Genomic DNA, 22,824 nt, shown 5'->3' with positions numbered 1-22,824 from the left:
TCTCCGGAGAAGTCCTGAGCCCAGGCCTCGGGTCAAGCTTGGCCTGGTGGCTCACTCTCGGTTATTAGTGACTCCTCGGTGCTCACCTGGACAGGTGTGTGAGTGTAAGTGTGAGCGCGCACACGTGTGTGTCTGTGTAAATGTGCGCGCACACCCACAGACACACATTGTCTCTCCCGGGAGACCCCAAGTTCCCGGAGCAGAGGCAGCGGCCTTTTATCTTGGAGTCTCCATGGCCGCAGCTGCCGGCGTCTAATGGGTGCTTATTGATTAATGGTCCTCAGTGATGGGCACAGTGAAATGGGATCCCAGGAATTATAGGAGTTAAACGCCGAGGGGGATCCCAAGAGGCAACATTTGGCGACACTTTCGCAGGGTAGGAAGTGGCCAAGCCAGATTTTGGCCCCCAGTCTTCTCATTCTGCTTGGAGGCTTCCTTGTCGGACTCTCCGTCAGCCTTCCCTCTATGCTCCTTTCTCGGGAGAGGGCTCGAACACTGCCATCCGTGAGGGAAGTCTGCTGCTCAGGATTCAGGTCGCTTTCCATTGGACTTGGTATTGAAAAGGGGCTCTGTGGGCCCTGGGCATTGGATTGTGCCTTATTTACAATCCTATTCCAGTCCTGAGACAGGGGGGGACCCTGGATGCCCTCGTAGCCCAGTCCTCTCCACCTGCCCAGAATCAGGATTTTCTGTAAAATTCTTGGACAGCAGTGTTTCTACACCATTTTTAGAACTTCATTTTTGTTGTTTTGAACTTTAAAATGGTACTGAGTTAACTAAAACCTCATGTGGCAGTTTGAGTGCATGTATAGGAGCAGCAGGGTTATCCTTCCCTTTGAAGACAAGCCAAGTTTTAAAAATGGCTGTTGCAAGAACTAAATGAGTTTACAGGTTCAGGAAGTGCATCTGACTGAAAAGATCTTCACTGAAATTGCAGTTTTCTGAGCTCAGCTCTGCAAATTTCTTGTCCCTCCTTTCAGTTGGATTGAGTCATTGTGCGAGTCACATAGTTCCAGCTCTCCCCTTTATTTTGGTCTTTTTTGAGTCTCCAAAAGATATTTTTTGGGCAGAGAAAAATTGCTTCCCTGGCCCCAGAATCGTCGCCGATATGGCCTTGCCCTTTTGGGGCATTTTCTGCTTTTCAGAGCCTCCTCATGTCCAGGATCTCATTGTAATTGTTGCTGTAGGCCTGATCTGTAGGGCCTTGAGTCACTTCCTTCCTGTTTTGAATATACTTAGAATACCTTGAAGTGTGTAGTGAACTTGCAGACCAGGAGATTTGGGTTTCTTTTGCTGCCAACAGGACCCTCTCTCAGCCCGAAGACTTTCAGTGGCTGCAGTTTAATTGTATAACTTGTTGCACCTGTTGAAAGAGCGACTGTGGAGACCTTGACTCTGGCCTGTTAATGGCTTAGCTCTTTGATTGCCCATCTTTTCCAAATTAACCCTGGTGTTTTCTAATACTTGTTGCTAGATGCTACTGCAGTATCCAAAGTTAAGAACATGTGTTCTGTGTGAATGTCTCCTTATCAATCCATCAAAAGGCATTTATTAAGGAATTACTATGTTTCAGCCTCTGGACTGAGCACTGGGAGAATATAAAGAAAAGTAAAGCAATTCTGCCTTCCTTGATGCAAATCAGAAATCACATGTCTACTTCCTTTGCAATTTTTCTCCTTTTGTTTCTCTACAAATCCTCCATGAATAATCGACCCAATACACAAATCACACAAATTCTTTTTATATTTCATTACCTCTGTATGCTGAAATGCAGGCTGCATGATTTGCATAGAGCTGAGTCTCTGCGGATCTGCTGTTAATCTTATGATGCAGATTTCTTTGCATGTAATCACAGTATCTTAGGACTCCTCATCTACGTTTGGCAAATTTAACATCACTGATGAAGAGCCAAGCTTGCATCAGAGATTTGGGGCAGCCATTTAGTTAGGGTCCCCAGTTTCTGGATGTATTTTAATATTCTGGAGTTCTAACCAATTAATCATTAAACATTTATTAAGCGCTTACTGTCTGCCAGGTACTATGTTAATTGTTGGGGATACAAAAAGAGTCAAAAGGACCATCCCTTCCTCGAGCTTACAGCCTAATGAGGGAGATAATATGCAAATAAATATATATGGAGCTAACACTATACAGGATAAATAGGAAATTGTTAACAGACTGAGGGTCCAGGAATTAAGAGGGGTTAGGGAGGACTTCTTGGAGAAGATGGGGTTTTAGGTGGGACTTTGTTCCAATTACTGTATATTGTTTTTGCTTAAAGGATTTACAAGTCCTCTGAGATTTATACTCTTGCGCTGAATAGGACAACCATGACTTTGCTGCTCTGCCTTGTAGTAAATCTGATTTTCATGACACCCACATGTGCTAAACAGCCACAGTTGGAGTTGTGTGCATTTTGATGTACGATATTCCTATAGAGGGGGCTCTTTTCTGGCATGTAATAAAACAGACACTACAGTTCTCTGCTGCTCTTCCTTACTTTCCTGTTCCCTTCCTGGAGCCTCTAAATACGTGAGGGAAAGCGACCTATGGTGTACTGGCACAGTCTGCCAGGAGAAATGGTTCTTTAAGTCAGCCGCATTGGTGAACTGGTCTGACCATTCTGAAAAGCAGTTTGGAACTGTGGCCCCCTGTTAGGGGCCAGAACGCTGAACTTGAAACAAAGGATTCTTACAAGGTGCTAAGTCACTCTATCAATTGATAGAGACAATAATTATCTAATTTAGCACGGTTCAGTATAATTGATTTAATCCTACAAGGAGATGTTATGGGCCAGAACTGGAAACAAGGTGCTAAGTGGAATTGAGGAGACAATGGTTAAATCTGGTTTAGCACTGATTTAATCCTACAACAAATAATGATTTCCTAGTGATATAATGATGTGTGTGGGGCATAGAAACTAGAAGCCTCAGCCAGAAAGGAGACAAGACTTAGAAAGAGACAATAAAGGATTTGGATTTTAATCCCTGGCTGCACTTGTGGTGATTACTGAACTGAAAGGAAGGCTGCCTCCAGAGACCCCAAGGAAACCCCAGTAGAGAACATGACATTTTAGAGAGAATATTACAGTCCCCAAGTCATTAAGTTGCACATGCCCTTTGACAGACTCTACTGTGTCTGTACCCCAAAGAGATCAAAAGAAGAGGAAGAAGGCCTCCATGCACAAAATTATTGGGAGCAGCTCTTTTTGAGGTGGCAAAGAATGAGAAACTGCAGGGAATGCCCATCCATTGGGGAATATGTGCAGGTTTTGTGCAGGAAGGCGAAGGGACTCCAAGACTGACCTTCTGTAAGGGGCGTTGAGGAGACCGACTGATGCAGAATGAGGAGAATGATTTATTCAGGAACAGCAGTGTTGTGAAGGCAAACCACTTAGGAAGGGTCCCATGCTCTGGTTAACACAGGGAACAGCAGGGTTTATGCCTCCCAACAGGGCAGATGAAGACGTGGATGTCTTTTTGGCTATAGCCAGTTCCGGAATCTGTTGCTTGACTGTGAATTTGTTACAAGGCTTTGTTTTTGTTGCTTTTTCTGTGGGGAGTGGTGGTGCTGGTGCTGTGGGTACTGGTGCTGGTGCTGCAGATGCTGGTGGTACTGGAGCTGCTGGTGCTTTGTCCTTTATTCTCTGTCTATTCTCTGTCCTTTGTTCTCAGAATGGTCCATGACATCAGGGAGGGGATGCCATAACGAGCAAGTGAATTGGATTTAAGTGAGGGAGGGCTGGGCAACGTCACCAGCCTCACTTTCTCCTCCAGAGCCATCTGGATCCAGTGGCCAGTTACGGACTAGAATACCTGAAGATAACCCTGGATGCAGTGGGAGAGCTTAGAGTTTGCAAGCTAAGGTCTTTAACAGATTTCAGTTTAACTGAGGCAATGCTCATTCAGTGGTTAAGAGTAGGTAAGAAGTAAGGCAGAATGGCTTTTCTTACCTACTCAAAAAAAATCAGTTTGAGAGGGGAAGACCCTTAGTTTTGAGCCAAAGTAGAAACAATTGCTATTTACACTCACTGAGCCACCAGGCCCAAATTATGATACAGTGAAGTTGGCCAGTCAATAAGAGTCAGAGTGATTTGGGTTTAAGGCATGATCCTTAAGAAAGAAATCCAGCCCATATACCCCAAGATATCTTGCAGGTAAAACTATGGGAAGGAGAAGAAGTGGATGCTGCTTCTTTTCCTAGTAGATGAGATGCTGGTTGATAACTGTCCATTTAACACTAGAACAACTAGCTATGTCAATTGGTATGAGAATTTTATTGTAATTTTACTTTGAAATAATAATTTTCATTCTGTTTTCATTAGATCTTTGCATTTTGGTCCTCTGAAGTGTTCTTAAATTCTAGACTTTCTAGTATCAAAGGATAAAATTCTATCTAAGATAACTTGAATGGTAAACATTTTTCAAGCTGTCAGTTAAATGAAAGAGTAGGCTTCATTCATTTTTATTTTTTAATATTTGGTGGGCTTTACTCAGATTTGTTTACCAAGTTAAATCTCATTTATTTTAAAAATTATGAGGCTATGATATAGAGTTTTTTGTTTTGTTTTGTTTTTTGGCTGAAGCAATTGGGGTTAAGTGACTTTTTACACAGCCAGGAAGTGTTAAGTGTCTGAAGCCAGATTTGACCTCAGGTTCTCCTGACTTCAGGGCTGGTGCCCTGTCCATTGCACCACCTAGCTGCCCCTAGGGAATTTTATAGAGCACAGATATGGACACTCAAAATACAGCTTTCTTAATTGAGCTTTTTGCCTCATTTGGCTCCCTGTTTTTCCATGTCTGAGAATGATAGCTTTAAATTCCCTTCCACCTTTGGTAGCAGATTGCTCCCATTCACCCTACCTTCATCCCCCTCACCCCTTCCCCTTGTCATCCCCACTATCTTTTTTATCTTCTTCCTCGTTACCAACAAATATGCCTCTGTCTCACCCCCATCCCCGCCAGCTCGCTATCTCCCTCCCTGCATCTCTCCTCCCCTTCTTGGCTCAGCTCCTTGAGAAAGCCACCTACCGCTGGTTCCTCCACTTCCTCTCTTCTCATTCTCCTCCGCAGTCTGGCTTCCCCCAGCATTCACTTGTCCAGTGGCCTTGCGGGCAGGTCGCTCCTTAGTCTCTGGAGCCTTTGAGCCAGTCTGTCCCTTTGTCCTTCAGGCCCTGGGTTCTGAGGAACATGTTTTCTCCTGCTCTCCTTCTGCATGTCTGTTGTTGCTTCTTGGTCTCCTGCCCTCTTCCATGGCTCTGTGTGGGCCCTCCTGACTTTTTGCTCATTGATCCCATCAGCTCCCCTGAACTTAAATGGCTTGCCCTGGATTCCCCCAGTGACTGGTCTTGCATCATGTGGTCCCACATGGACCTGGAGCCCTTCCACCTTCCAAACTTTTCTCTTATTTCACAGATCCAGCTGTTCTCACCTGGGTGAGAGCAGTTGTCTTCTAACTGGCCTCCTGCCTCCCTTGTTTCCCTGTCTTGGAGCCAGGAAGACTGGGTTCAAATTCTCCTCCTGAGGTTTGTTGGGTGTGTAATCCTGGCCAAGTCATTTTCCTTCTCTGGAACATGGAGATAATATAATGCCACCTCATGTACCTGAAAACCCACTTGGAAAACTTTGAAGTGCTGTTGAGCTGTGCCTCATTAGCACGTGTTCTAGGCTTTGAATCCCCTGGACCAATTCAAGCTGAAGAGGGAGCCTCACAGGAACTCCCTAGAAGGGGCCTTCTACTCCAAGACCTCCGGTGATTGAGCTACACATATCCCGTATATCCGTCCTAAACTTGTCTCCTTTCACATTTGATCCATTATTCTTGGTTCTACCTCCTGGAGCTACTCTCTCTCTCCAGGCAAAAGATCCCCTTTCCACTCTTTTCACCCAATCCTGGCTGTTTTTCTTGGACTCTCCAATTTACCAATGTTCTTCCTACATGTAATGACTGGAACTGGGCCTAGAATTGGTCTACTCGGGGCCAGAAGACATAGGGTCTATCAGCCCCCTTATTCCCCCTTCTCTTAATGCCTCCCAAGGTCACATTCCTTTGTTTGGCTGCCCATACTAGAAACCTCAGATCCTTTTCAAAACCCCTAGTGCCGTGACTTCCCCACCTTCTATTTGTGAAATGGATTTTCTGAACCCTGGTGACATTTATCCCTAATGAACTTGCTTTAATTCCTCTTAGTAGCCTCAGCCCAGAGCTGTAGCCTGTCAATAGCTTTTTGGATCCTGACTTAGCCATCTAGCTATTTGTGTGTCATCTGTAAATGTGCTGAGTAGACCACTTAGGCCTTTCTCCAAATCACTGATAAATGTGTTCCCCAGCTGAGCACAGTCCTTGGGGCCCTCCACCTAGGATGTCACGTTGACATTGGAGCATTAATGACCTCTTGAGTCACAACTCTTCAGCCTGTCCCAGATTCATTGAATTGTACTATCTTTTGACCTCCAGGTCTGTTTTTCTACAAGAAAAGATGCTAAAAATCTAAGAGGGGTGGCTAAGGGTCACCATAGTGCACAGAGCTTCAGGCCTGGAGTGGACTCTTAATGTTCAGATCCCGCTTCATACTTCCTAGCTGCATGATCCTGGGCAAATCATTTAATCCCGTTTACCTCAGTTTTCTCATCTGTCAAGTGAGCGGGAGAAGGAAATGACAAACCACTCCAATCTTTGCCAAGAAAACCCCCAAATGGGATCTTGAATAATCAGATATGATTGAAAAATGACTGAATGACAAAAATCTGTTATCCATTTTGCATCTTAAATTGTTCTTTTACTTGCTTCATTATAAATTCCTCCTTTCTCCAAAGATCTGACAAATAAACTATTCCTTACTCTCCTAATTTGTTTATAGCATCACCCTCTATGTCTAAATTGGGGACCCATTTCTACCTTATCTTCGTATCAGGTGTGAGATGTTGATCTATCCCTAGTTTCTGCCATTGTCCTTTGCATTCTTCCCCATCCCCATTGATTGATATTCTTGACCTTTTGTTTTTCCAGATGAACTGTTATTATCTTTTTCCTAGCTGGGTAAAATATTATTTTGGCAGTTTGATGTGTGTGGCACTGAATAAGTAGATGAATTTAGTTAGAATTGCCATTTTTATTATATTAGCTCGGCCAACTCAGAGTAATAGATAATTTCACAGTTGTTTAGATCTGACTTTATTTTTGTGAAAAGTGGGTTTTATATTGTCTGCAGTTACTTTAAATGGAACTTCTCTATCTCTTGCCACTTTGTAATATACAGAAATAATTTATGTGAGTTTATTATATCCTGCAAATTTGCCATAGTTGTTTGAAGCAGTTTTTTAGTTGATTCTCTAGGATTCTCAAAATATACCATCATAGCATCTTCAAAAAGTGATAGTTTTGTTTCCTCATTGCCTACTCGACTTCAATTTCTTTTTCTTCTCTTATTGCTAAAACTAAAATTTCTTTTTTTATTTTCTTTTTACATTTTAAAAAATTTTAATAGTTTTTATTTACAAGTTATATGCATGGGTAATTTTACAGCATTGATAATTGCCAAACCTTTTGTTCCAGTTTTTCCCCTTCTTCCCCCCACCCCTCCCCCAGATGGCAGGTTGACCAATACATGTTAAATATGTTAAAGTATAAATTAAATACAAAATAAACATACATGTCCAAACTGTTATTTTGCTGTACAAAAAGAATCGGTCTCTGAAATATTGTACAATTAGCCTGTGAAGGAAATAAAAATGCTAAAGCTAACATTTCTAATACAATATTGAATAATAGTGGTCATCATGGGCACATTAACCATTTATTATCATTGTTTCTTTTTCTAAATGTTCACTAGCCTTCTCTTTAATGGTCATTTCCAGAATTCCCCCAGGAATTGCTGTCAAGTTTATTGGCCTGGAGTTTGTATTATTACTGTAGTTGATGCAAGATAAGGAATGGATGCATCTTTGGAGAGAAGGGCAGCTCTAACATATGACTTCAAACTGTGCTCATTGAAATGATTTGTTAGTTCCAGTAAATTCTGAAACTTGTCTGGGATGGGGGCAATGGTCTATGATGATTAAATCTTTTGTTTGTCATGTAACCACTGCTCTAAGTGTAGATCCGCACATAATCTTTTTAAAATTAATTGAAACAGTTTAATTGAATTGGATCCAGCTGCAGACAAATAAGACTGTTTGACATCCTGAGCCAATATGTGGTTTTGTTATGAACAAGTTCCTAAATTGTTGCTCTTCCAAGTGTTTGCACTTGTTGTAATATGTCATCCTGAGGTCTTAGCAAGACTTATGATTCACATTGAAAAGTCATTGACTATTGGCTGCATTATATAGCCTGAAGCAAAATTTCAGGGTTAAGCTTTCATAGGACACCTCCTTCTTCTGCTCCATTGGATAAAGTGATGGTACCAGGGTTCTCTTGGTAGGACTGGTACTCTAGGCTCCTTTCCAGATTTAGGACATTCCTTTTCAGTTCTAAAGTTAAATTTAGTTTAAGTGTAATTTGATTTTATCTAAATTTTAATTTATCTAGAACATCTGTATCTTCCCACTTTGGGTCCTTGTGTGAGCTTACGTTTGACTGAAATCCGATTATAGCTCACCCATGTGGAGATTGAACATATGACCTGAATATCATCAGCATTCTGTTTAGCGCCAGGCGTCAGCCTATCCTATTGATTCTCCATCAGTTCAAGTCAGCAGATACCCATTAATGCTAGGTGTACAGGATACAAAGACAAGCGATCAATCATCCTTGTCCCTGAGGAACTTCTGCTGTGCTGAGAGATACAGTGTGCAAACAGATAGGTTTCTCTGAAATAATTGAATGAGAAAGAGAACTTAAAAAAAAAAGCATGTGTGTTTTCTATTTCTTTGGGAAAACAACTCAGTTTGTAATAAGTTTTGCCAGTTTTGCCTATGCTATATTCTTTTGTTATATTTTGTAATACAAAATAATTTTTCATTTCCCCTTCTTAGATCCTTCTTGGGCCTCAGTAAATAGGGGGATTTTAATATGCGATGAGTGCTGCAGTGTACATCGGAGCCTGGGACGTCACATCTCTCAAGTGAGGCATCTGAAGCACACGCCATGGCCACCCACACTGCTTCAGGTACTGGGTTTGATTGGATTTCTGATGATCTGTGATCTAAATTAGATAGGACTTTCCTTGGACTATATCATGAAACCTATGTCAATACTTGAGCAGCACGGGGGTGACATGAGCCCTTCAGTGACCTGACCTGGTGCTGTCTCATGCCTTCAGCTCTTATCAGGTCTGCCCCCTTTGTGCAAAGACAGTTATATTTGTGTTCACTATGACTGGTAGCCAGCTCTGTCCTTCTCAGGTGGTGATGACCTCAGGGGTATAATGGAAGGAGTGCTGGACTTGGAGTTGGTCAAATTCTGAGTTCAAATTGTGCCTCAACACTGACCCTGTGGCCACAGACATGCTGATCTTTATTTTCTGTTCTGTCAAATGGAGCTAATATTAATGTAGAGATACCTTTAAGGGGTGGTGTGAAGACTCAGATGCAGCCAATCCTCAGAGATAGGGATAGGGCTAGACATATATCCCCAGTCATAATCATAAACTATTAACATCATAAATAGCTATTTACCAAAACTGTGGTGGTGAAATATGTTCATCATTGTCTTTAGTTTTCTGGGTACCTGCTAACATTTTTAAACTTTATTCTTGCAGTAATAAATATTTCATGTCTTAGGACACGTCTGATTTCCCCCCCATCATTGGCTTTAATTAAGCTTTGTTTGTTTATTTTTTTATTTTTAACACACATTGCTTTATGAATCATGTTGGGAAAGAAAAATCAGAGCAAAATAGAAAAACCATGGGAAGGATAAAAAAAAAAAAAAAAAAAAAAGAAAAAGAAGAGAACCTAGCCTGTGTTGATTTACATTCAGTTTCCTTAGTTCTTTTTCTGAATGCAGGTGGCATTTTGTGTCCAAAGTCTATTGAAATTGCTTTGAACTTAATTAAGTTTTCTAAGGTTGATAATGGTTGAGATTGTGCTAGGTCCTCCAGCTTGTGTTTAGTCTTTCCTTTGCCCTGTGCTGAGCAAAGTTCTGGCTTGATTTTTGCCTTTTGCTTGAGACCCATTGTAATTTCATACATGTTTCTATTTTGGTTTGACACATTTTGTAGGCAAGGGGCGCCCAAAGTTAAGCATGTGTTTCTCCTCCTATATTTGTCTTGAATACACATTTTACTGGATCTGTGGCCAGATACTTGCCTAATCCATGCTCGTCCTCTGTGACCCAAGCCCAAAACAAATGGTGTTTAATCCCTTCCATAAAACTGTCACACGCTGATGTGAAAGCAGGCACCTTAGTTGCTGTGTCATCCTTTCTACTGTAAGAGGGAATTGGGGTAGAGGGCAAATTAGTAATGATGAGCTCCGAGGTTCAGAGCAGAACTTCTGTTCCATTCTGTTGCAGAGAGTGGGAGTCTGTGATTTTTAGAAGCAAAGTATACTATTAGGTTTGTATGAAGCATAGAGATGACATTGAAAATGAGTCCTTCTGACTCATTTCTGAAGAGTTTTGAAGAGTCAGAAAGAACTTTTCCTAAATTATGGCCTCTCATGGTGGTGCAGTGAAACTCTTGGGAGAGCGCTGTGGATTTTAATTCTTCTGCTTGTCAAACATACTGTTCTCTGACACTGACTTGGGGCCCTACGCATTCTACTTATTTCTGACACTCTGAGGGTCCTTTAGATCTCTCCAGTTTAATTTTTATTAACTCTCCAGAATTAGTTTTCACGCATTGCTGATCACTGAATGAACAAAAAACTAAAAGATGATTTTTTTTTCTTTTTAACCTCTGCTTTTAGATGGTTGAAACTCTGTATAATAATGGTGCTAATTCTATCTGGGAACATTCTTTGCTGGACCCTGCTTCCATTATGAGTGGGAGGCGTAAAGCTAATCCACAGGATAAAGTACAGTGAGTGGAAAGTTTATAAATACTTTTTTTTCTTTGTAATTGGGGAGCCCATATTTTGGGTCAGTCTCAAGGGTAGCAATGGAGGTAGTGAGCTATTTAATGCAAACACAATCATCTTTATTTATTGTACACTTTTGTTGATTCTGTTTTCTACCCAAGTTATCAAGACAGTCATTATAGTAAATAAAACAAACGTGGGAGGCTGAACAGAACGTAGTATCATTTAGTAGAAAAATCCCTGGCTTGCTGTCAAGAGCTCGAGGTTCTGTGTAGCCCCCTGTCTTAGGCTGGGCTCTTTTGTCTTGGGCAATGATCTTGTGTAGCAACCTGTGCTTGCAGTTCCATGATAGTATTATGAAAATAAATAGGTAGAGGTACATAGATGGGGGAGGGGTTCTGTTGAAAAGTGAGGGGACTAATGTTCCTGCTTCTGATCTCTCACACTAGACGTTTCCAGGCCCTACCAACCCCTTTCATTTGGAGCTTTAAAGCATTTCAGCATTTTGTAGGGCTTGTGGGTCTCCTGAGGTATAAAGATTAGGGAATGATAGGTCTGAATTGCAAGTAACTAATTTTGGGTTTTGATTTTTAACTAGTCCCAATAAAGCAGAATTCATCAGGGCCAAGTATCAGATGCTAGCTTTTGTTCATCGCTTGCCTTGCCGTGATGATGATAGTGTTACTGCCAAAGACCTTAGTAAGGTAAGCCTGTGATTTTTTTTTTTCCTTTTTAAAAACCACTGAAATTCTAGGAAAACAATAAAATTTTTAAACCATTTTTATTTTTTTTAATTATAGCTTTTTATTTACAAGATATATGCATGGGTAATTTTTCAGCATTGACAATTGCAAAACCTTTTGTTCCAACTTTTCCCCTCCTTCCCCCGACCCCTTCCCCCAGATAGCAGGTTGATCAATACATTAAACAATTTTTATTTTGTCAGAGAAATCTGTTTGCTAAAAGCCACTCATTTTTTGTAGATTCTGAGTCACTGATAACTCTATTATATGAAGTTGGCAGCTCCTGCATTTGAAATGAACAGAAATCTCAGCAGTGATATAGTCTAATCCATACCCCCCCCCCAAAAAAAAAAAAAGAAAGAAAGAAACCCAACAATCTAGTTTTGAGCCATTGTATAAAGATCTCTAGTGCTAGGGAGCCATTTTGAGCCAAGGGAGCTGGTTCTGGGTAAATCTAATCATCATTTCTGGATAACTAATTGTTAGAAAGTTCTGCCTCCTTCCCGTTGTCCCCCCCATCAAGTTTAAATTTGTCACTTTGCTCCCTGGAGCCACTTTCATGTGACAAACCTTTTAACTCCTTAAAGTTTGCCATTCTTATATATCTCAGTCACCAGCCTCCCAGCCATCTCTTCTGCCAGAATGACCCCAGCTCCTTTAAGCCAACTCCCTGTGTGAACTTGAGGGCTTTTACTCCCCTAGTTCCCATTCTCTGCAGCCTCTCCGAAACCTTATCAGAATTCTTCCTCAGGTGCGACCAAATACCTTACTCCAGATTCAGTGGGATCAGCACAGTGCACAGTGCTGTGGGCCTTGGGAGCTGACTTAGTTATTTTCTGTGGAGGGGCCACAGCTTTCTCATACACAGAGAGGAAGAAATTGCTTTGTTTTGAAAATATTGACTCTGGGCCCTCTTCTCTTCTCTCTCTACCGACTTCACTTGGTGATCTCATCGGCTCCCATGTAGTTTGTTTCAGTTGCTATGTTAATGAGCCTCAGATCTACCATCCTGCCCTGATTTCTCTGCTGGCTTCCAGATTGTCTCCTGCTTTTTGGAGGCTTCTCAAAATCCAGTCCAGAGTTGTCCTGGGTACAGCCTCCCTTGTCCCTCCAATCCAAGACTTTGCCTTTGCGGCATCTTCTCTCCTTTGACCAGCCCCAGTCATGGCCACCCTTCTGGTGTAGACCCTCTTCCCCTGGGCCATTGTCATGGCCTGTGGGGGGGGGGAGAAGGTCGGCCTGACTTAGGTCTGACCCCATTGTTGTCCTTCCTCCATCCAGTTACTAAAATGCAGGTCACACACCCATCCACACAGACACTCTCTCTCTCACACACCCACCCATCTCCCCTCCCTCCCCACTCATAGAGCTCAGGTAGCTTGATGATTTAAGCCCTTTCAAAGCTTCCTGGCTGACCTTTCCAGACTTCTCATTGAGTCAGCCACACCCGGCCTTCTGCTGTTGCTCCTCCTGCCTCATTGTCACCTGATTTCCCCCACGACTGGGACTCTCCACTTCCTCATCTCGGCCTCCTGGCTCCCCTGCCTTCCTTCAGGGCTGTCTTTTCCTCCCTTTGTGTCCTCAGCTCTTAGCCCAGTGCCCGGCACATGCCAATCACTTCACAGATGCTTCCTAGCTGTCCGGGGACTGCATTCACCTCCTCACGGCCACCGTCGGCCTTGCTCAGGTTTTTTACATGAGCTTCTGTGATCAGGGCCGCTTAGCTTGGCGCTTGGGGACTGACAGCAGAGTGGATTGCTGTGTGCCCACAGGATGGGCAATGACAAATTCTCGGTTTGACCCAAGAGGAAGGCCCAGGAAGCCTGCTGCATTCCATCTTGACTCTTATCCATGACGGGGAACAGCCAGAGTCTCTCAGAGCCTTCTAGAGCAGGGCCTGTGCTGGCCCGTCGGCAGATCCGGGGCTTTGGCCTGCCCTCTCTTCTAATACTGTTTTTGTCTTTCTGTTTTTCAGCAACTCCATTCGAGTGTGAGGACGGGAAATCTGGAGACGTGTTTAAGGCTACTGTCTTTAGGAGCTCAAGCCAACTTCTTTCACCCTGTATGAAAATATATTCTCATATTAGCATTAAATTAGTACTAAGTTTATTTTGTCTGTAAACTGACAGCCAGTTGTTTAGTTGTGTTTTTTAGAAAACATTTGTTTGTAATGATTCTCTAATTTAAGTGTCATGTCTGTTTCTTATTAATGGCTCTTAGGAGAAAGGAAACACCCCGCTCCACGTTGCTGCCAAAGCAGGGCAGATTTTGCAGGCTGAGTTGTTGGCAGTGTATGGGGCCGATCCGGGCACACAGGACTCGAGTGGGAAAACCCCCATTGATTATGCAAGGTGAGCGCCCTGGGTTCCACCCTCCTCCTCTCTGCTAGCGACGCTCTGTGTCACAGGAGTTCCACTGCCGCCAGCACCCAGCAACCCAGAGGTCAGGGCACTCGGTCCTTTCGTTCTGGAGAGGAGCACTTGGAAACAGGATGGAATTGCTCCCCAGCTACATATGGAGTGGAAGGCAGAGGTCTGTGGGTGCGAGGTCTGAGGCCCAGTGCCTTTGGGCCTCCTCCTGCCCTGCTCTGAGGCGCTGTCACCTGGGGCTCCTTCCCTACCCGAATGCAGACAAGGGCACGCCCAGTCACCTGGAGCTCGTTCTCCAGTTGGGAAAGGCTGGCCAAGCTCCTGGGCCAGGCTAGTGGGCCCTCAGGCCCGTCTTTGGGGAGCGGGGAGTCTCCCCGGCCCATGAGACCTTGCGATGACAACGTGGTGAATCCCAGTGGCGCCTCATGGGCCACTCATCTTGGTGAACAGCTGTTGATGAGATGCCAGTCTCTGCTAGGAAATCTTCTCTCTGCTTTGGTGAAACAGAAACTCCCAGCCTCTGCCTTCTTGAAAACTCCTCGCAGCAGCCATTGGCTGCTTCCCCACCATTGGTCTGGCGTCTGATCCCAGCCCCCAGCTGAGTGTGTCTCCCCTCCAGGGCTCCTGGGGAGCCTCAGAGCCCCTCAGCCCCTGGGCCTTTTCTCCCACTAACTGCTGCCCCGGCCTGCTTCTCCTCAACCAGCTGAGACTTCCACCTGCCTCCTCTCTGCCATGGCATCTTCTTTTCCTTTCCGGCCCAGGAGGGGTCCCCCAGAGCTCCGGCCGAAACTATCCTCATGCCCCTCAATCCCCCAAGGATTGGCCACCGTGGGTTCCCTTCTCCTCTCTGCACAGGGGACTCGTATTCCCTGTTTCCTGAATTTAGCTCTCGCTGAACCACCTCTGGGGGTTTCCCTGCTGGCCTGTGCAGAAACAGGCTGGGAGAGGCCGTTAGCTCCCCCCAGCGGGCCCCATTGAAGCTGCTGTTGTTGGCTCTGCCCTCTGCCCGGTCTGTAGCTGGCCAGGGGTTCTCAGCCTCTGGGGCATCTCAGCCCCTGGCCGCCTCCTCGCTCCACTGCACAGCTTCCCAACTTGCTTCCTGGCTGATGCCACTTTGCTTCCTTGTTAGTCCACTCAGCTCCAAGAAAAATCTCATAGAAAGACTCTGTCATTCGCCTGCTCCAAGGCCTTCAGTGGCTCCCTGTTGTCTCGCCCGGCCTGCAAGGCCTCCTGCAGTCTGCCTGCCTAGCCCCTTCCTAGACTTGCTGCCTCTTGAGGCAGGGGCGGGTGCTGCACCTGGGATCAGACGCTGCATCCTGGTTCTGAATGTCCTGCCCATTTGGGCCTCAGGCTCTCCTTCCAACTGTGGCTCTTGTGTTTGCACCTCTCTGGTCCTTCCTGCTGATAGAATGGCCAAGTTAGTTCTCTTGGGTCTTTCTGTCCTCAGAAGCTGGAATGATAGACTGCCCATGATTAAGAAGTGGGGCCCCACTTCTTTGCCCCAGATGCATTAAATTAGTACTAAGTTTATTTTTTGCAGATGAAGAGGGATGAGCCTGTATTTAGTGGAGGCCAGCTTTTAGCAAGGTGGCCGTAACTGGAGGGCTCCTGGGCCCTTCCCCTGGTAGAAGGAGGCCCTTTGTTCTGGGGTGGCAGTTGGGGGCCGCTTTTGGAGGTTTTCTCAGAAGCGTCTTTGTCCTTTTGTGTTTTAAAGCCAGTGAGCTGTGGGTAACACAGACGTTGCTTTGTTTTCTCTCGGCAGACAAGGGGGGCACCGGGAGCTGGCGGAGCGTCTGGTCGAGGTACAATACGAGCTCACGGACAGACTCGCCTTCTACCTGTGTGGCAGGAGGCCAGGTGAGTGGGCTGAAGCTTCCCTGCGTCCACGACCCTGGTCAGCCACTGACTCCTCGGTTATTGGGAGGGACAGGCCGAGGCCGGCTCAAGGTGCACGAAGGAACTTTGCCCATAAGTGGTCAAAAACATCCTGATGGCCCTGCATAGGATGCTGAGAATATGAGGCCATAATGCTTTGATTTCCACCCTTCACCATTTTATGCCGAGGGTGGAGTGTCCGAGAGGAGCCAGAGCCCTACATCGCCAGGAGGAGTCTGTCTGAGAGTGGCTGCACTGTAACTTGGAGCTTCTTGCCACTCTTAGTGGATCTTGGGTTTAGATTTGGTTATTGGAAAGAAATGTGAAAAGTCAGTCTTCTGATTATAGCGTCTCTCAGTTATGGAGGAGGGAGGGAGTTATCCTCAGAGACGGTGCCCTGGAATCAGAGTTCATTTTCTTGGATTTACTGTGCCAGCCAGGCCTTGCTGGGAAGATTTCAGCTGTACGAGATGGGCCTTTTCCTTTACTAAAATGATATAAATTCTTTCCTCCAGGTTTTCCTGGTACTTGTTTGTAATATAATTCCAAAATGGAATTTGCCAATAGGAATTATCTGGGTAGCTGTGCAGTATTTCTGGCTCCTGCTCATAACAGAAAGGGCCTCTTATTTATTCATTCATCATACAAACCCAGAGAATAATGGTTAGCAGCAAACATATGGACAATTCACTCACGTGTGGGAAGGCATTTGACCTTACGCCAGAGCACCATTAAAAAAGCTCGAGTTGGGCACAATCAGTAGGAAATTCTAGACTGTGGAAGGTCTTTTTTTAGAATAAGACTTCCTTCCCCAATACTGCTTCTGGAAGATTCTGTGTCATTTGATGAATTCAGAGGTGGTCCTTAATCCTGATAAAGGCCATCACATGGTCAGCGGCATGGAGAGGTCGCTACCTGAAACCAAATTACCTTTTCCAAAAACCTTTTCCATGGCTACAGCCCACTGACTACATTGGGAAGGACTAAGATGTAAGAGTCAGCAGAGGAGGTGGGCTCCTGGCCTGTTCTTCTGCCCTGTTAGCGGGGCTTTTGTCATCCCCAGAAGCTTTGCCTGAATGATACTACTGCTGCTAAGCAGGCCTTCAGAAATCCAAAATGGCAGCCTGACAGTTTAAGTGGGAAAACAAAGGGGAATTGGAAAGTGTGAATTGATTGACGTGAAGCCCAGAGTACTTTTTTCTTTACAGTATTTCCAAAGCATAAAAACAAACGTTAGGTTGGTTTCTTTTTCAGATCACCAAAATGGACAGCACTTTATTATACCTCAGATGGCAGACAGGTAGGATCACCTAAAATACATTTGACACATCACTGATGTTAAGTGTCTCGTGGCCTGTAAGTGTCTTGTGGCATTGTGAATAATACATCATAACAAAGTCCATACATTTTTTTCTTTTATGGCTTTGCAATTGGAAATAAGACAGCTGTAAGTAAACCATTGTAGATTTTAGTTATTTATAAAATTCAAGTTTGCAAAAAATATGCCAGTCACACATTTATTTTAAGAATAAAAAACAGCCTAGTTCTCCTGAGTTAACATCCTTATTTTAAGCAATTGACCAGAGTCTGTCTCCCCTCTTAAGAGGATCCTTTTGCTACTCAGCCCATTTCTCACCTAAATAACTGCTGCAGCAACTTCTCCAGGCTCTTTCTTTAGCCCCCAGATCCCTAACAGTTTCTAAAGGGCAATTCCTGAAATTGTCAGGGTTCCTGGCAGAGGGCCTCCCCTCTCCCCCTTAATATAAGCAGATCCTGCTTTCATTTTTTACTTCACAAACTAACTTCTCCCCCAAGAGATACCAGCTTGAGAAGAGTCTGTTTTGTCTTTTAATTCATAGGAAGATTTTTAAGCTATTCTCAGCATTTGATATTTTAGGAAGGGAAGAATTAATATGACCAACTAAATATGCTCAGAATTCACCAGTGAATTCTATTGGGGTATCCTGTAGTTGTTGCATTTTCTGTCCCAGTTATAGATGTAATATATATAGCACTTTGAATTGTATTATAATTAGTTATAATGTATTAAACTTTTTCAGAGCTTATGAAAATTACTTTCTTAATTGTTTTTCATATTGAAAACTGTATTAATTTTGTGAATCTTCTTAGCAGCCTGGATTTGTCTGAATTAGCAAAAGCTGCTAAGAAGAAACTTCAATCTGTGAGTATCTCTGTGTACTATTAATAATAAATTTGTAGTGTGGGCGTCGTACCAAATGCCAAGAGATGGGAAATTCCATCACACTCTATACGGTGGACTTGGCAGCTGCTTACATTGTCACAAGTATGGTGATATGATGTCATCATCAAGGGAGGGGCGCCCCAGGGATCCCCGCCTGACCTGGGCCTGTCTCACTTTCTGACCAAGGCTTAGGTACATGCTTCTAAACGTTTGTGGGACACAAGGTCAGGAGTCAGAGCAGGCTCCCTAGCTGGCAGGCTCCCCCCAAACCCAGACCACCTAGGACACTGTTCAGCCCAATCAAATTTAATTTGGATAAATATAAATTCAAAACAACTTCTCAAAGCTAAGGTGAAGAGGAGGAGAGAGGTGTCTCCATAATGGCCATCACCCTGTAAGATGGGAGCAATGCGATTCATGTTAGGAGAGTCAGGAGGTCTGGGATGGAGGAAATGAGAGGGCTGCTGTGTCGGGCTGCCCCAGCCAGGTCAGGGGGATGGGCGGATGGAGGGTGTCTGCCGTGTGCTATTTTAAGACTGGTCAGGAACAGTCCTTCCCTCCTTTCTCTGTTGGTGAGGAGTGCACATCCTGTGGGTAACATGGCATTGGGAAGTTATCGGAACTTCATTGTTTGTGGCAGTTCTTGTTCCTCATGTTTCTCCTTTTGTTTCAGCTAAGTAACCACTTGTTTGAAGAACTCGCCATGGACGTGTATGACGAAGTTGACAGACGAGAAACTGATGCAGGTGACTTATTTAGACTGGATAGAGTGGGCTGATTTCCTCCCAGCTATTGGCGGAAAGGGACCTTAGGCCCACTTTTCGAGGCGGGTGTTACTTTCTAGGTAGCTTCCTTAGCAAAACCGTATTTCATCTTGACTAGATTGACTTGACAAAGACATTTTCCAATCTTGGGTGTGATGCAGAATGCATTCACCAGTCTGGGGAAGCCTGCGGACCTCTTCCTTCTCAGGGTGAGGCTTTTAAATGCATAAAGCAGTACTCAGGATTGCACAGGAAGTCCATTATGTTAAAATATAGTTAACAGCGTATTAAAGAACACCAGCCCGAGTTCATGACCCCAATTTGGGAGCTCAGAATCCCTGGTGTCCAGTGGGGTCACATGCTGTCCACGTAGTGATGAGACGCTGTCTCTGCCCCTTTTTTCTCTCCAGTGTGGCTCGCAACTCAGAACCATAGCACTTTGGTAACTGAAACAACAGCTGTCCCCTTCCTTCCAGTGAATCCAGAGTATTCCTCAACAAGAAACCAGGCAAGTAAATTCACCAAGCCGTGTGTCATATTCTTCCTGAGGGTGCAGGGCTTTCTGATTTGTAATTGACGCAAATGAGCAAGCAGATCCTTACAGTCAGCACTTCAGAAACTCATGTTGACCTTGTATAACCAGCCCCCTCAAAAATGTTCTTCAAAAATTAATTCTGATTCAGAGCAATTTGTCGCCACTGGTTTTGATTAAACTCTGGATTTGTGTTAAAAAGAAAATATTAAATGGTTTTATTTGATTTTGCATGCAAAAATCAGTAGGTGATGTAAAGGAACTAGTTTTGTGAAATCTGTATAAATATAAGGGAGGAAGGAACCGTGGGTTTTGTTTTAGATGTAGGTCACTGTACTCACACACCTCCCCTATGTCTCTAAACTGCAAGGTTACTTGTTGAAATCTGCGCCCATGGGCTGATTTTGGCAGCCAGACTGGCGGGGCCTGGAGGAAGGGTCCCCGTGCAGCAGCTGGAGAGTCTCTGGGCTGTGGGTCCCTTTGGCCAGCAGAACTTCCAGGGCCACCTGTAAGGGCACACGTTTGTGTCATCCTCCAAGTGAATGGAGGCCAGACTTGTCCCCACGCCTGTGAGAAGTTAGGTGTGAGCCTTTGAAAGAACTGGAAACACTCTCCATCCTTTTCTGTCCTCAGGGGAGACAGAAGTTAGCCCGGTTTAACGCTCATGAGTTTGCTACGCTGGTCATAGACATTCTGAGCGACGCCAAGAGGAGGCAGCAGGGGAACTCCAGCTCCGGTTCCAAAGGTAAATGGATGGGACCCCTTAGCTCGTCGGGTTTTCCTTTCTGGCCAGCTGAGCCTGACTAACCCTGAAATGGAAGCAGCCGCCTGTCAGTGAGACTGCCGTGCAGCCTTTTCCCACAATCCTGTGGGATTTACCCTTAACATATAGCGCATCATTTGCCCAGGACTGTTAGTGAGGCAGATCCAGCTCTCTTGAGAGTCGTTTACAGCCACTGAGACTGGTCGTCTTCGATCCCTAATCCCAGCAGCATCCCTTCCAAAGATGACATTTCCCCTTAGCCCAAGCGCCTAACTTGAGTGGTTAGAAAGGAAAACCAAGACAGAGATTTAAAATCCTCTCTGGTCATTGTTGTTCATTGTTAGGAGGCCATCATGGGAGTGCAAGATTCCGTTTTCAGAACAGTAAGAGTGTTTTAAATCTAAAACTATCATGAGGAGGATTGTGTTTGAGTATAAAAGAGTCCTGGGAGTGATCTGGCTGTCCCCAGATGGGTCTCACAGGCTGCAGGAGAGGGAGAGGAGAACCTGGCTCCTGGGGCAACCCTAGCTCTTTGGGGTGGGGAGAGAGCTCCTAAGTCCCACAGGGACCCCCATCCCACCTTCCACCCATCAGCCTTCAAGGCCTTTGTACCCACCGGGCTGTCCTGAGTTTCCTCCAAGCTAAGCCTTCCTTCAGCCATTCCTTGTAGGACTGGCATTCAAGACTCTCTCCCAGCCTAGCTTCCCTGCCCTGGGTACTCTTCAGCCAATCAATGTTTCCTAAACTCTGGTGATCAGAGTGGAACACTGGGCAGAAGGGAAGCAGGAGGATGGTCACCTTCCCACCTTGGTGCAGCCCAAGATCCCACTGCTGATTCCTGCTGAGCCTGACCTGGCCTCTCTCCAAAGGGAAGATTTGCCATTTATTAAAAGTAAATTCAGCCCAGAGCACTTACCTGCCAGGTCCTTTTTTTTTTTTTTTTTTTTTTTTTTTTTAAAGGGATGAGGGAAGGGACTGATTCTTGCACCCCTTGTGTAAACAGCCCCCCCCAGCTTTCTGCCAGCTGCAGGCGGGTCTGATCTGCTTGCACTCTGTGATGAGAAATGAGGAACAGCCTAGGGCAGCTCAGGGCTCTGGGACACTGGCCTGACGACCTCCTGCCTCTCGTGAGCCTGACTGTGGGCCCAAGCCCTGATTCCTCTCATGGTATTAGTGTGTACCAAGAAGGGCACGAACTAGGTCATCAGACGTTCGGTCACTTCCGCGCAGCCGCCTTCTTGTGCTCCTTGTCTCGTGAGCGTGTCCAGAAGGGAGGCGAGCTTACCCAGCACGGTCTGGGAGACCGTTGCTCCCCATCCTTTGAGTCATCAGCTCCTGGCCTGGCCCAGATGCAGGTTCTCCCGCGCACGCGTCCTTCTGCGGGCTCGTGTTGGCTCTTCCTCATCTTGGGCCGGCTCCCAATGAGTTTTTCCACTTCTTTCTGTTCTGGAGAGTGCCACAGCCAAGGAGGATCACATGGCTCTGCTTCCTGGGTGTCCCTTTGCGGCACCTGCTTGTCCTGCCAGCACAGATAGGGCAGCTTCTGTGGTGCCCTGGGCCTCCCCTCTCACTCCCAGCTCGTTCTGGTCTCTGTTCTTGTAGAACTGGCCCGCATCTTCGGTTCACTCTCTGCTGTCTCCCCTGCCCCTACCTTCTGGGAACATTTCTTATGACCCAGACTCCATGACCTTGTCATTGTGGACAACCCCAGTTTCTTATGACGCCCCCTTAGGCACTTCAGAATTTCACCTATATTTTTCAGCCCTTCTGGGCTGATGTCTCCTGTGGAATTTTAGTTCTGATTTTCCTCTGTACCCTTAGAAATGGGTGTAAACTGGGCCTGGCTTCACCTTGTTTATCCTAAATCTTGATGGAAGACCATGGGTCCAGGGGCTGGTTCTCAGCCTTGAATGCTCAAGAGCTTGATTTTGTCAGTTTCCCCAGAAGTGATCAGTTTTATAGGTAGATGGAGACTTTTTATATGGTATTTTATTTTTCCAAAAACACATATACATGTGTTCTTCATTCATTTTTGTAAAATTGTGTTCTGAAATTTTCTCTTTTCCTCCTTTACTTCTCCCCTCTCCTAGGCAACAAACTATCTGATATATGTAATTTTTTAAAACACATTTCCATATTTGTCATATTATGCAAGAAAAATCAGATAAAAAGGGAAAAAACCACAAGAAAGAAAGAAAACAATCAAAGAACAACAACAGCAAAAAAAAGGTGAAAATGCTATGTTGTGATCCACATTCAGTCCCCACGATCCTCTGTCTAGATACAGATGACTCTCTCCATCCCAAGTCTATTTGAATTGCCCTGAAACACCTCATTGTTGAAAGAGCTAATCTGAGAGGTGTGGAGTGGTATCTCAGAGTGTCTTAATTTGCATTTCTCTGATCAGCTATTCTCTCTATCAGAGCTATTTCTCTGAATCACTATTCAGAGCATTTTTTCTCATGACTAGAAATGACTTTAATTTCTTCTGTGGATGGAGACTTCTGAGATTTCTGGGGGCTAGAGCTTTTCCGTAAGTGACTGACAGTCAAGCTGCCCAGGAGACTAGTTCATTACATTGTTGAGTGAGCACAAAGGCAGAGCCCAGGGCACC

The 22,824-nt window shown here is 44.8% G+C and overlaps 1 protein-coding gene across 1 annotated transcript in view; it reads left to right on the top strand.

Annotated features, from left to right (window-relative positions):
• Positions 1-1,108: 1,108 nt before the first annotated feature.
• The window catches only part of GIT2 (GIT ArfGAP 2), a 43,574-nt gene continuing 21,858 nt past the window's right edge, over positions 1,109-22,824 (top strand). The window contains exons 1-13 of the mRNA XM_031948729.1: positions 1,109-1,196; positions 3,563-3,627; positions 8,951-9,109; positions 10,851-10,963; positions 11,560-11,665; positions 13,680-13,766; positions 13,925-14,055; positions 15,836-15,930; positions 17,203-17,248; positions 18,079-18,130; positions 18,825-18,897; positions 19,326-19,423; positions 20,081-20,192. Coding sequence (XP_031804589.1) covers positions 1,109-1,196; positions 3,563-3,627; positions 8,951-9,109; positions 10,851-10,963; positions 11,560-11,665; positions 13,680-13,766; positions 13,925-14,055; positions 15,836-15,930; positions 17,203-17,248; positions 18,079-18,130; positions 18,825-18,897; positions 19,326-19,423; positions 20,081-20,192 — 1,225 coding nt within the window. The remainder of the gene's footprint in view (positions 1,197-3,562; positions 3,628-8,950; positions 9,110-10,850; positions 10,964-11,559; positions 11,666-13,679; positions 13,767-13,924; positions 14,056-15,835; positions 15,931-17,202; positions 17,249-18,078; positions 18,131-18,824; positions 18,898-19,325; positions 19,424-20,080; positions 20,193-22,824) is intronic.

This window comes from Sarcophilus harrisii, chromosome 1, assembly GCF_902635505.1.
Source record: "Sarcophilus harrisii chromosome 1, mSarHar1.11, whole genome shotgun sequence".
In the NCBI taxonomy this organism is placed as follows: domain Eukaryota; kingdom Metazoa; phylum Chordata; class Mammalia; order Dasyuromorphia; family Dasyuridae; genus Sarcophilus; species Sarcophilus harrisii.
The sequence above is the reverse complement of the archived record's forward strand: the minus strand, read 5'-3'. Positions and strand labels throughout refer to the sequence as shown.